At 39.3% G+C, this 13,181-nt stretch overlaps 1 protein-coding gene across 1 annotated transcript in view; it reads right to left on the minus strand.

The window, feature by feature from the left end:
- LOC141809113 (inactive phospholipase C-like protein 2) overlaps nucleotides 1-13,181 on the minus strand; it is a 94,066-nt gene that overhangs the window by 15,047 nt on the left and 65,838 nt on the right. Inside the window, exons 3-4 of the mRNA XM_074695934.1 lie at nucleotides 9,160-9,363; nucleotides 5,185-5,260 (exon numbers count right to left, since the gene is read on the minus strand). Of these exons, the coding sequence (XP_074552035.1) occupies nucleotides 5,185-5,260; nucleotides 9,160-9,363 (280 nt within the window). The remainder of the gene's footprint in view (nucleotides 1-5,184; nucleotides 5,261-9,159; nucleotides 9,364-13,181) is intronic.

The following is a 13,181-nucleotide window of genomic DNA, read 5'->3' on the forward strand; positions in this document are numbered from 1 at the left end:
GCCAAAGTGTCAGGTCCAATCACAGGCCTCAAATCAAGCTAAAAAGCCCTCACACACACACACACCAAACACACATCCTACTCATCACACATTCCCACTCCTTTTCTGACAGGCCGTCCTCAAATAGCACCCTTCTCTGCTCCTCGCACCGCCAAATTACACCCAAATTATACCTCTGGCCTCCAGATCCATCATACAGACAAAACCTTCAATTCTATGCAAATCTAACATCAGGTTATTTCTGGTACGACTCCACTCTCTGACTGTCTGTTGTTATTTCAGCCTGAACATAATCATTTGGTCTAAGCCTTGGCCTCTCGGGGTGCATTCACAGCCCGTGGGTCCATCGCAGGAGGTCAGTTCATGCTCCTCCAGGAAGCTGCCGAGAGCATCCCGGAGTCCTCGCTTATTTGTTTTCCTGCGCTCCGAAGGGACCAGAAATTATCATAATGAAACGAGACAGGCTAAACAGAAAGGAGGTCAGAGAGTAGGAGAAATTGGCGCGTTAGAAAGGAATGATTTTGTTGGCGTATTGCGCGAGAGGAGACAGGTGAGTGCTGCTTGTGAATTAGATCCACTGATTCAGTTTGCGAAATTAGCCTAAAGTAGCTGAGTTTAACCCCAAGGGTAAAGTTTTAAGTGTTAGGTTACGCAATCTATTAAATCCTCTCGTCTGTAGCGTAATAAAAATGCCATTATGAAAGAATTATGCATATATGCGACCTAAAACGGCAGCAGGCGCACACACCTCGGGGACCTGATGAGTCAGGATGGATGCGGAGGGGACAAAGAGCACTCAGAGCGTAGGAGTGTCTGCATTAATATCCCAAAGAAATCTGTTTCTTAACATCAGCGGATTGTTCCAGTAAATATAAACTTGTTGCTGAGTGGAGGCAGAATCAGGAGTCATAATTTATCATCAGGGAAGTGTCTGTACGCTGATTATCTGATGTGACGTTTGTGCATTGTAGGCAAAGATAATGACAGTTATCACTTTATGTATATGTATGCATGGAGATGTTTTACATAAGTGACAATACGGTGAAAGCTTTGACAGCTCAGAGAAGAAATATAGGGTTACATAACGCAGCAGGACAAAGAGACGATTCTGTATTCCCGACATGTCGTACAGCCAATGAGTAGAGAAGATCTGCTTTACTCCTTATTCAATTCTCTGACAATTTTAATTTTCTTTTTTAAAGGTCTCATATTCTGCTCCTTTTCTGCAGTTTAATCTGGATCATTGATGTCTTCATGAAATGGTAGTAACATGTTTTGGTCCAAAAAGCCAATAAATCAAGCACAGCAGCATTGTTTCCAGGCTCTCATAGCCCCTCTGTTCAGAACGCTCTGATTTAGTGGGCGTGGCCTTCATATGTAAATGAGCCACTGCTGATACCGCCCCGCTCTTCCACGTCACTGAGAGCGGTGTCACGAGCTCCGAGTGCACAATGTTTAGAAAACAGAGAAGCTCGTTTACCGTAACATTACAGGCTGAAACAACAGGCTAACTGCAGCTAAAGTTAGCATCCCGAAGCTAACACAGAGACAGGGGGGACACTGAGGAAAAGCTCTTCCATCTGCTCCACAGCACACAGCATTTAAAATACTCACATTTCCAGGGTCCCAGGTTTGTTGGAGGATGGTTGGTAATGCGCCTGGATTCAGGACCAGTCTATTGGCTAGCCCTCTGTTGGACTGTCCAAAGTTGGAAAAGCAGGCGGCCGTGAAGTGACTAGCACACACATGCACAGTTTTACTGAGTGTAGCTGGAACATTTCCTGATAAATGAACTCTAGACACTTTGTCTTCTTCTGAGATGGGAAGCTGTTGCATGGAACTATGTGCCTGTTTACAGCCAAAAACAGAGCAGTGATGGCTCTTCAACTTCGGCATTCTCCCGGGGAGAGGAGTGGGCGGGGAGGGGGTTCTGGGGTATCTGCTCCGGTGGACCAATCAAGTCAGACTTGCTCCTGATTGGTCAAAAAAGGGAATCACTGACGTCGGCAAATCCCCAAAATCCAAACAGCTCGTTTTAGGTCAGGATTTTACATTCACAAGCTCTACTAAGAACAGGTTTGGTCATTAAATATCACATTTTGTGGGCTGGGAGGAAAGATGAAGACCCACAAATTTCACTAAAAAACTTAATAAAGTGATTTTTGCACAATGTGGGACCTTTAACACCAGGGCCCGTATGCATGTCCAGTCATTAAATGAACAGGACCATTAGGGACCATTACCAAAAAATAATCTGCAAATGGAACAAGAGATCCTAGTTCCTTGTCCCCCCCCCAAATTTTTTTGTTTCATCGGCAGATTTATTCAACTTGTTACAGCAATTCAGAGCTCATTTTGTCTTTAAATAACTTGAAATAAAACATTTTTCTGGACTGAATTGCTGAATGTGGCTCATATCAAGTATAACAAGATCATTTTTTACTTAAAATAAGACAAAAACACTCAATAAGATTCCCGTTCTTTTGCAGTGTACATCTGACGTCTCAACTTTTTCCAACCCAGCTTATTAACCAAGACTAAAATAAATGAGTTAAATAAAAAAAAAAAAAAAAAAAAAAAAAAAAAAATCTTGATTGAAAATTGTTATCCAAAAAATCACAATACGTCAATTCAAAATCGATTTCAGCTCAAACTGTTTTTCCTTGTTTTGGTTTGAAGAAGTAAAACGTTTCATAGATCTCTGTAAGATCTCTGACTTACAGCGGAGTAAATCAATTTCTGGTGAACAAAGCTGGAAAACCACAGAGGATATTTCTCTCCCTCCTTCTTTTAAACCCCACACCAGCGTGTCTGCAGGCATGAACAGACAGAAATGACAGTTATGTGAGAACAGGAGCTGTTTGGACTCAGGCGTGTGTTGTTGAGAGCAGCTGAGGCCTCCTCAGGGCTAATGCTTCACATCTTTGCATCCCTGTGTCACTCTGGGATCATTTCACAAAACCTGACTCCAGATTTAGGAGTTCCCATGTTTTCACTTTGCTGGGTTTGTAACGCTGACATGTTCTCTGGGAAAACTGCCTTACCCCTCTGGGCTTATGAGACCCATGAAGAATCAAGTTAAACGCCACAAAAAGCATCAAACATTTTTTATCTCCGTCTAAAAAAAGATGACATTTCTGAATTGTGCGTAAATTGAACATTAGCCCTTTGTACCCAGCTATCGATGCCGCAGCGCTGCTTAACTTCCCCTTTGAAGAAGCATCCAGCTCTGTGACTGAGGCCCGAGCTTTCAGTACGTCCCTGGATAATTGCATCACACAAATATCATCCTGGCTTGTTGAGGTGCAGGGAGTGGAGCATATGCCGCTCTCTGTGGGGCATCGGGGAGTAACACTGGGCTTAGCGGGCTTATTTTGGCTTAGAAGCCTCGGGACATTGGGTTGGCAGTGACTGAGCCTTCGCTGCCTCTATTTCTGGGTTTATCGTACAGAGAACACAACAAAAACAACAAGGAATATGAATGTTTAGTCATGTTTATAAGAGCTGTCATAAGCTTTCAAGAATTTCATCACAGAATTTATCATCTCTCCTCCAAATCAAGGGTCTTCAACCTGCTGCTCCAGAGCCTCATACGGCCCTTTGACTCCTGTGCAGTGGCTCCTTGGAGCTTTAAAGATAATGTTTAATGTTTAAATAAAGAATTTTTATTTTTCTTACAGCAGGGAACAGATGATAAAAGAAACTGACTGTGAAAAAACTGAATGCGTGGAATCATCCCTCATAAATGTTTCAAATTTGTTTTGAAATTTTTGATTTTTTTTTAATCTTTTTTCAAAATTCTGAAAAAAAAAAATTTTTTTATTCCTGCCAATTTTGCAATTAATCTGTTTTGTAATTTTTTGCAATTTTGCGAATAATTTATTTATTTGAATTTTTATTGTGTTTTTGTTATATGCATCACTTCTTGCAATACAGCTTTCTTTTTTTTCAATTTTTGCATTTTTTTAGATTTTTGCATTTTTTTTGAGAATTTTGGCACTTTTTGAAAACTTTTTGCAATTTTTTTGTTATTCATTTTTTATTTAAAAAAAAAATTTTTTCATTTTTTTTAAATATTATGCCAATATTTGAATTTTTTTTGTCAATTTCAAAACTTTTTGCATTTCAGAATTTTGTTCCAAATTATATAAAAATTGTTGCAAACTTTTGATTTTTCATTTTAATTGAAAATTTAGCAAAAATGTAATATTGATTTTTTTTTTATTTGCAAATTTATCAAATTTAGGGCAAATTAATTTACAATTTTGAAATTTAGGAGGGAATTTCAGCATGTCTCTTTAATTTCTTGATTTTTAATTTTGCAAATTTTTGAATTTAAAAAAAATTGAAAATTTTGCAACTTATTGAAATGTCTTAAACTTTACAAATTTATGAAATTTATCATCTTACAAATTTTTAACTTAAAAAAATTGCTAATTTTTTGAAAATGAAAAACGAAGACATCTAGTGTAAAATTAAATAATCAGAAAAAGAAATCTCTTTTAGATAATTATTCACTAGATTGTTTCTTTGTATTGGATTTTATACATTTTCTTGTCTTATTTGTGAAGATAAAGTAGATTTTGTGGCTCATGAAAGACTTAAATCCAGGTGAGCGTAAAGTAAAGGTTTCAGACCCCTGCTCTAAATGATCTTGAGAGGATCCAGACCTCTTACTCAGACCTTCCTTTCCTCTGGTTTGATCCACTCACATCGTTTCATTCTGCCATCCCTCTCTCTCACTCCTCTCTGTCAAATCCTCTAAAGGATGTTTATTCATCCTGTCCTCTTTCTCCTGTTTGCTCTGCAGCCAGCCGATTGTTTTCACCTGCCCACTGACATGCTAACAACTCGCCGCTGACTCACTGATGATGGCCTGTTCTGTCAACAACAACCCCTGTTGCTGACATTGATGGAGACGTTGCAGCAGTGGATGCGCTCGACTACCGTGCCGGGGAGGAGGACACGACACAAAAATGCACGAGAAGGCTACAGACGTGTTTTCCTGCAGTACAAATCCACTTAGAAAGCTCATACATAACCCACCTTTACATTTATATATAAGATAGACGTCAGGAAGAGGGGATATAAAAACTGTCCTTGAGTCTATCTTTGTGCTAAAGCCCAGATCAATCTCCCTGTGTTTCAAGAAAACAACGTCTCACACCCGGTTATGACACATACCTGCCCTTTGTGCTTGTGTGAGCTTGGAGTAGACGACATCTGCTGACTCGATCAGCGTTCTGGTGGTCTGGATCATCTGCAAGATAAAAGAGGGCAGAGATGTTCCTGCATCAAAGGCTCGGATCTTCAAAAAAAAAAAAACAGCTTCAAGGTGTGAAACACGGAGATAAGAAAGAAAAACAACACCAGGGACACTCTTGGTTCTGTGTTTCCACATACCTGTTATTATCTAAAAGCCAAGGCTCTTCTGGAGAGATCTGAGCTGCTTTCTCAGCCTCAGCCAAATTCACACACACATACACACACACACACAGAGCTGCCGTGTAAACGTCTTCATCTGATCCCTTTTAATTGGGGTATCATAATCAAAGGAAGCGGTTTCGTTCCAATTAATTGGCCTTGTAAACACATTACGTAAGAAAAGAGCGTGATAAAATCCAAGACGGAGCTCACAAACAAGCGATCATTGTTGAAGTCTTTAAGAATTATAAAACTTTGACTGTGCTTCTGTTCTCAGTACAAACATAAAAACTGCAGATATATTCTTTTCCCATTTGTTTCTTCCCTATGTTAACTTGTCCTCGGGTCACAGGACGTGTGCACCTTAAGAGGAACTAGAGTCACGTTTCTTACAGAGTCAGCAAACTGCACCATGACTTGTGTTTTTTCCTTCCTCCTCTAACATCGCATGCATTGTTGTGTGTTTGGGGTTACCTCAAGGAAACCAAGAGTGCTAAAGATGTAACTCCTTATTTCCTCCACAATTAGCATTTGACCAACACAGCTGTGCAGCCAGAGCCCAGACATCATCCCACAGGCTGCAGAGGAGCAGCTGGGCCGGCCGGCTCTGCTGCACTGAGGAGGAAGCTAATGAAGTTTCACACTCCTGTTAACGGGAAGACAGGAAGTGGACCCTCCTTCTGTGTGTGTGTGTGTGACTATGCATGCCTTTTCTTGTTGTGCTGTTCCCTTGTGAGAGCTGGTGCAGGGGTTCATGTTCGACCGTCACTTCATTCAGAGGTTTTTATCGAAGAATCTACAAAAAACGATGTGAAGCAGGATCTCTGATGTCTTTAAGTATTTGTAGAGCCGTCAGCAGCTCCCAGAGGAGGATGTGAAGCCTGTGAGTTGTTTACATAGGTGAGAGCTGAAATCTTTCAAAGTGACAGGAGAGAGAATTCAGAGAAACACATCTCGAAGCTGCATCTCCTCATTTCTCCTTCCTCTGCTCGTCTAAGGCTCTGGATCAAGGGTCTGCGACCTGCAGCTCTGGGGCTTCATGCGGCTCATTGACTCCTTTGTTGTGGCTCATTTTAGCTTTTAAAAAAACAGCTTTAATAAAATAAACTGAAAGAAAATACAGATTTGATTTCTGTGTGGATGGATTCATTGAACTGACAACTTGCTGGATTAATATATAGGCTTGATATGTGGCAAGATATAAGCAGACATAAAATAATAAGTTGTCCGATACTATCAATATGTGTTATCAATTTCAAGAATTTAACCATTTTTCTAATTTCTGAAATTTGAAGACTACTAAATTTTTTGCAAATTTTTAAAATTTTGTATCTTTTACCATAACATTATTTTGATTATTCTTTTTTTATTTATTTATTTATTTATTTTTTTGCATAATTTCAGTTTTTTTTTTTAATTTTGCAAATGTTTTTATTCTCAAAATAGTTTGATTTATTACTAATATTTCATAAAAAGAAAAATGCTTTCAATTAAGTGAAGTTTTTAAAATTTCATTTTTTTTTCAGTTTTTTGCAATTTGCAAGTTTAAGAATTTTGCATTTTTGTATAGTTCTAAACTTTTGTATATTTTTTAAATTCATTTTTTTCTTTTTTTTCAATTCAGATGCATGCAAATTTTGTAAATTGTGCATAATTTTATAGCATTGCAGTTTGGATAATTTAAGTTTTTTCAAATTAAAAAAAATATATAAATATTTTGCAAAATTTAAGGTTTCTTTTGAATTTTGCAAATGTTTAAAATTTAAAAAAAAGTTTGATTTATTGCCAATACTTGAAAATTAAAAAATTCTTTAAAATTTTGTAAGTTTTTGAAATTTCTTTTTTTTTATTTCTGCAATTCTAAAGTTAAAATTTTTTGCATTTATTTTCATTCTTCTTAAAGTTTTCCAAATTCTTGAGAAATTTATATTTTGTTTAATTTTTTTTGTAAATTCAGATGTTTGCAAGTTTTAAAATTTTGATATTTGTTGCTAAGTATTGTAATGTCAAAACTGACTTCTTTGCCATTTTTTTTCTAAATTGAATGTTCTTGAAACTTTTGAAACTGTTGAAAATTTTCTGAAATTATTTCAAGCTTTTAAAATTTTTAAAGTGTTTGAGATATTTGCTAATCAATATATTTTTTAAATTTTTTAATTCAATTTCAAAAATGTTTTGACTGTTTTGTTTATTTATAAAAAAAAATCATGTGTACAATTTAGAAAACGTTTGGTTTAGATAATTATGCACTAGATTTTAATTATGTATAGAATATGATACACTTTATTTTCTTTATTGTGAATTGTAGATCTTGTGGCTCCAGAATGACTTAAATCCAGGTGAGCTGAGGTGAAATGTCTCCTACGTGAGGAAAGATTGCAGATCTCTGCTCTAGATCTTTCCTATCTGCCAAGTTCATATTCCACTCTGTAGCTTCACTGTAAACACACCCTGAGTGTGTGTACTGTATTTAACTGCTGCATGAAGTTTGTATATGTGAGATCACCTGACCTGAACCCTGGAAACAAAGAGCGAGTGTGCTGATGCTTTGTTCAGCTTGGGGTCACAACCTCAGCTGGCTGCGGCCCACATGGGGCTGACTGAGGACAAGAGCTGCATGCTGATAGCTTACAGGAAACGGTTTAGTGTTGGCAGCCATGTTCTCATGAAGTCACATGGTCTCACATATACACACAGCCTGCTCTGTGTTTGAACCAGGAGCGTGCCAACGGACAAGTTTTATGGAGGCAAAAGCAACTTTGACCAGACTCAAGCCTCAGGTCACGACCATGTGCGTTCAGTGTCGCAGTTTTTGTTTGTGTAAGGTAACGAAGGTGGGAAAGGATGGGAGCGACAAGTTCATCTCAAACTTGAAATCCTGGATCCACAGCCGGCTCCTGCGCTTTTCCCTGGGAACTTTTTTGTGGACTGAAGCGTGAGAGTCGCTCTGACAGAGCCGAGCCTGCCGCCTGGTGCGAGGCCTCATAAAAGCTAAAGCAGGCTCTATTTAGATCCGCTGGCTGCGTCGCTCTGATGTCAGTACTCTCCTGTTGGTGTCAGCAGCGGGGAGCGCTGAGGAGCATGAGCAACGTGGACACGGCAACCTTGTTCCTCAGTCATGACCCACTTCACCAGCTCCCACCATGCCTCACAGGGGGAGGAGAGGAGGGGGAGGAAACAGCGGGTGATAACCAATTACAGACTGACTCCTCCAACCCCCCTTTTGGGCTGCGCCAATGTCAAGTGGTGAAAAATGCAGGAGAGGAGGCGAGCTGGAGAAGGACATGTGGAAATACACAGTAAGGAGCAGCAGATTAACAGTCTGAGCTGAGCCACATTTAGACGCCTTATAAAACTCAGCCAGCTGTGTGAACGCTCGACTCAAAGGATAAGCAAAGTGGAATTGATGGGGAGAGGAAGCTCAGCCTTCACTTTCTTTTTTCATCTGTTGTATTTTTGTACGAGCAGCAACAATGAAGATGAGCGCTGAGCAGGAAGTGCACTCAGGCCTCCTCTGTTATCACACTTAACGCCTGAGTGCTTTGCCATTTTACTTTCACCTAAAGCAGATGTTTACTGAGTGTTGTTGTCTTACAAGTGTGTGTATTCTACAGTTTCATATCAGCGATGATACAAATCTGAGAGATGTTTCCTGTCACACCACATGAAGGCAGCCTCCATCGTGTGTGTGTGTGTGTGTGTGTGTGTGTGTGTGTGTGTGTTGTTGATATTTACCATGTCGTACGCGTTGAGCACTTTGCGCAGCAGCTCGGGAACAGGACCCTGAGCCTCCATGGTGGGGTAGGTCTCACTCAGGTCCACCGTCACCCTCAGAGACCGCTCGCTGTTCATCAGCCAGGTGGACACGGTCAGGATGCACTGCTTCATGTTGGCTGCTGGAGTCAGGCCGCACAGCTCTTTGAAGGACACCATGGCATTCTGGGAAAGAAAGCATCCCACAAAGAGGGGAAAGATTTATGTTTGAATAAAAGAGTCAATCTTTGCATTTTTTAAATCTATTAGATTTTTAGAAGTGGAATTTGTTCTGAATGCTTCAGCCTTGTGCACCGGACCCCTGATCTGTTATTACAGTTTGTTTCTTTTACTGTGAATGAAAAATGCAGAATGCAAAACCCAAGAGAGCCCAGGAGTGCAATGACAAAGCAAATACACTGTAAAAAATCTGTCTGTTGGTTCAACTTAATGCACTCAAATAATACAACAATACTACCTCCCCTTCTACTACTACTATTACTACTACTATTATTATTATTATTAATAATAATAATAATAACAATAACACTATTTTTATTGCACTTTAAAAAAACAGATTTTTTGAATTTTTTTATACCATTGCATCATTTTAATAATCCTATTTTTTCCAAATTTCAAAAAATTGATTTTTTTTTTTGCAAAATTTATGATTTTTTTTTATTCTGCAAATGTTTGAAATTTCAAATTAATTTGATTTATTGCCAATATTAAAAAAGTGCTTTTAAATTTTGTATGTTTTTGAAATTTCAATTTTTAAAAAGTTTTTTTTATATTTTTGCACATCTGAAGTTTAAATTTTTGCATCATTTTTATATTTCAAAATGTTTCCAATTTTTTTTAATTCAGATTTTGTTGAATTTTTTTTTGTAAATAATAATAATAATTATTGTATGTATAAAACTTTTAAAAACATCTTTTTAAATTTTTGTTTTTTTAATACCATTGCATTCATTCAATAATTCAATAAAAATATTGCTTTATTTGTTTAGTACTTAAAGAAAGATAGTTTACAAAGTGCTTTGACAGCAGCCAGGACATAACAAACAAAGAACACAAGCTTCGACCCATGTAAACACAGACAATACAAGAACCATGGCAATATAAAATGAGAGCATGAAGACCAAAATAAAAGCTAAAAACATCTATCCACAAGAAAAATAAAAATAAAAGGCTCTAAAAAAGGGAGCAGAGAACAGGACAGCAGGTATAAAAAGACAATGATAAGAGAGTGAATGGAATAATAAAATAATGGTAATAAAAGTGATGATAAAGTAATAAGCAAGAGGTAAAAAAATAGAAAAGCTAACAAGAGTACAACTGAAGTAAGACAGAAATAAGAGATAAAAGAAAATAAAAAAAAGACAAAAAGTGGGTATCACATAAAAGCAATTGAAGCCATCTTGTTTAAAAAAATGTGAAGAGAACTACAAAAGATGTTGGTTGAACTTAACGCATCAATTTTTAACAGCAAAGTACTTTTTGTTGTGATGGTGTTTTGGAACTGTGAGTGAGGAGGGAACACAGTGGATATAAGACCCTGTTGAACAATGAGGTGTTGTACAGAGGGCACAGACTGCCTGTGCTCTACATGTCACAGACCAGCTGTCTTGCCTGTCCTGATCCTAACCCATCAACTCATCTCATTTGTTAGCATTAACACTGGAACGCACTGTAAAAATCATTGAGTACATGGGCCCGTGCCATGTGGAGCACGGCCAGCTGGTCCATGCAGCAGAGCACAGACGGCCGGTCCGTGCAGCCAAGCACAGACACCCTGCAACCTCCCAATGTACAGCAGGGTCTCATATCCACTGTGTTTTACAAAACACCATCACAACAAAAGAATTTCTTTGATGTCCAACACAGGTAAAGTACTGGCAGCAGGTTTGCAGTATTTTACTGTTATTTCACAGTGTAATTTTTTATAGTGCTGTATTTATTTTTATTCTCATTCCCACTCAAACACCTTGATTGTCAAATTGACATGCATTTCTGAATTATGTGGACATAGAGTCTTAAGTTGAAATAACTTTTATTTATTGAGGCTGGGACGATATGCTAGTCTCGTGATTCAATTCTTTTATGATTTTTGCGAATTTTAAGTTTGTTTCTTTAACACCAGACCATGTGAAAAAGTGAAATGATGATTAAAATGTCTACAAACTACATCAGGAGCCATATTTTCTTAGAAAATGTCCATCACATGAGTCAGAGAGAAACATTTCACCCTCTGCTGGAGAAAATTGGTAATGTTTTTCCAATACAGTTTGTAGACAAGGACTGAAATGAAGAATGTGAATTTGAAAAAAAAGTTTTTGACAAAGAATCCTAATTTTGATATTGTCAAACAAAAATTCCCAATATATTGATTTTAAATTTTTCTTCCACCCCTAATGTCTATGTGTTAAAACAACAACAACTTCAGCCATACCGACTTAAAATATGTTAGAACCACAAGTGTGCAAATTCACTTTTTACAGTTTATTTCAGCATTTGTGCACAGATGACCCTGAATGCAGAGGTTTAATAAGAAGGATGACGATATTCATAAGATTACAGAGAGTGTCTGTTTTAGAGAAAGTCAAATCATCAGCCTCCAAAGTCAGACTGCTCATTACACAGCCCAGAGGCTCTGAAGCCAAACCCCTGACAACAGCCTGGAGATGCTGAGTGCATCCAAACACACCGGCCTCCTCTAATTTACTATTCAACTTCCTCACTGTGTATACTGCAGGGTTTCTCTGCGTGCATCATGGACACGAGCATAAGGAAACTGAGCTAAACTGATAGCCTCACTATCTGCAGCTTCAACAAGAGAAGGAGCAGCCCATACATGAAGATCCTGGAGCAGGCTGTAAGAAAGTGAAAAACATTTAGGGGGAACAAGCCAAGCAGTGTTGGTGTTTGGGATCCTGTCCACACAGCCAGCCCGCTGCAGTATGAGAACCAGCTGCTCCCTGGTCTGGACCTCCAGGCCAGCAGAAAAAACCCTCCACCCTCCACCCTCCCCGACGGTCGAGGATGTGCTGTCACATGCAGGACTCGACCTTTCTGCAGATGGAGGAGCAGGCCGGGGGACACAGTGACTATCTGGAGCTGGATCTGTATTCTGAGCTGCAGCCACGGTTAGCACCTCTCACGCCGCTGGGTGCAGCTGCAGAGAAACGGGACAGCTCTGGGGCCCTGGATTCTAACCGGTGTGTGTGTGTGACTGCTTGTGTTTGTGTCTTGTTTTGCTTATTTACATCCATAATGCTGCGTATAATTTCACATGTGCATGCAACCACACGCATGTTCATTTTCCAAAACCTGTTGTGCAACAAAGCCGCGATGTTTCCAGAACATGTAAGAAATAAAACAACTCAATGAGAGGCTCATGTTTTTAATTACTCCCTCCCCCGCGCTACTCCCCTCTGAACATTCCCCAAATGAGAGCTCTGTGTCCGGTTACAACACTGCTTTTGTTTCTGTACGCCCCCCACCCCCGACCCTCCCACCTCCTCTCTCTGCCTCTATCAGACGATCTCTCTCCTTTCCTCTCTGGCTCCAGTACTGAGTGGTAATGAATGGGCCTATGATGGCACTCGTGCCTTCCAGCAAATAAAGAGCGACTCCAGATTGGCAGCTCTCGGCAGGATCCATCAACCCCTTGATAGGGTTCACGGGCGGCGACACCCCGGAAAGGACTTCAGTGAAGTTTCCCACAGAAGAAGATGACACAGGATCGATCCGTGAAGGAAACGTGAGAGCATTTGTTCATGAATCATCCACTAGATTGGAAAAGTCAAGCTAACATGACTCTTTAGTGCACAATAAAAGGTAAAATGACGCAGACATGACTTCTGAAGGATGGTTTCCCTCTTGTTTCACTCGTATCTTGGCTTTAATTCGCGGGTGGCAAAGCTTTCAGAGCTGCTCTGCTTGTTGCCTTGTGGGTAGTTGGCACCGACCTCCGCTCTGCCCTCCAGCTTCCCCCTCTCCAC

This window comes from Halichoeres trimaculatus, unplaced genomic scaffold (assembly GCF_033239565.1).
Source record: "Halichoeres trimaculatus isolate MK-OKI-2021-1 unplaced genomic scaffold, fHalTri1.1 fHalTri1_scaffold_20, whole genome shotgun sequence".
Classification (NCBI taxonomy): Eukaryota; Metazoa; Chordata; class Actinopteri; order Labriformes; family Labridae; genus Halichoeres; species Halichoeres trimaculatus.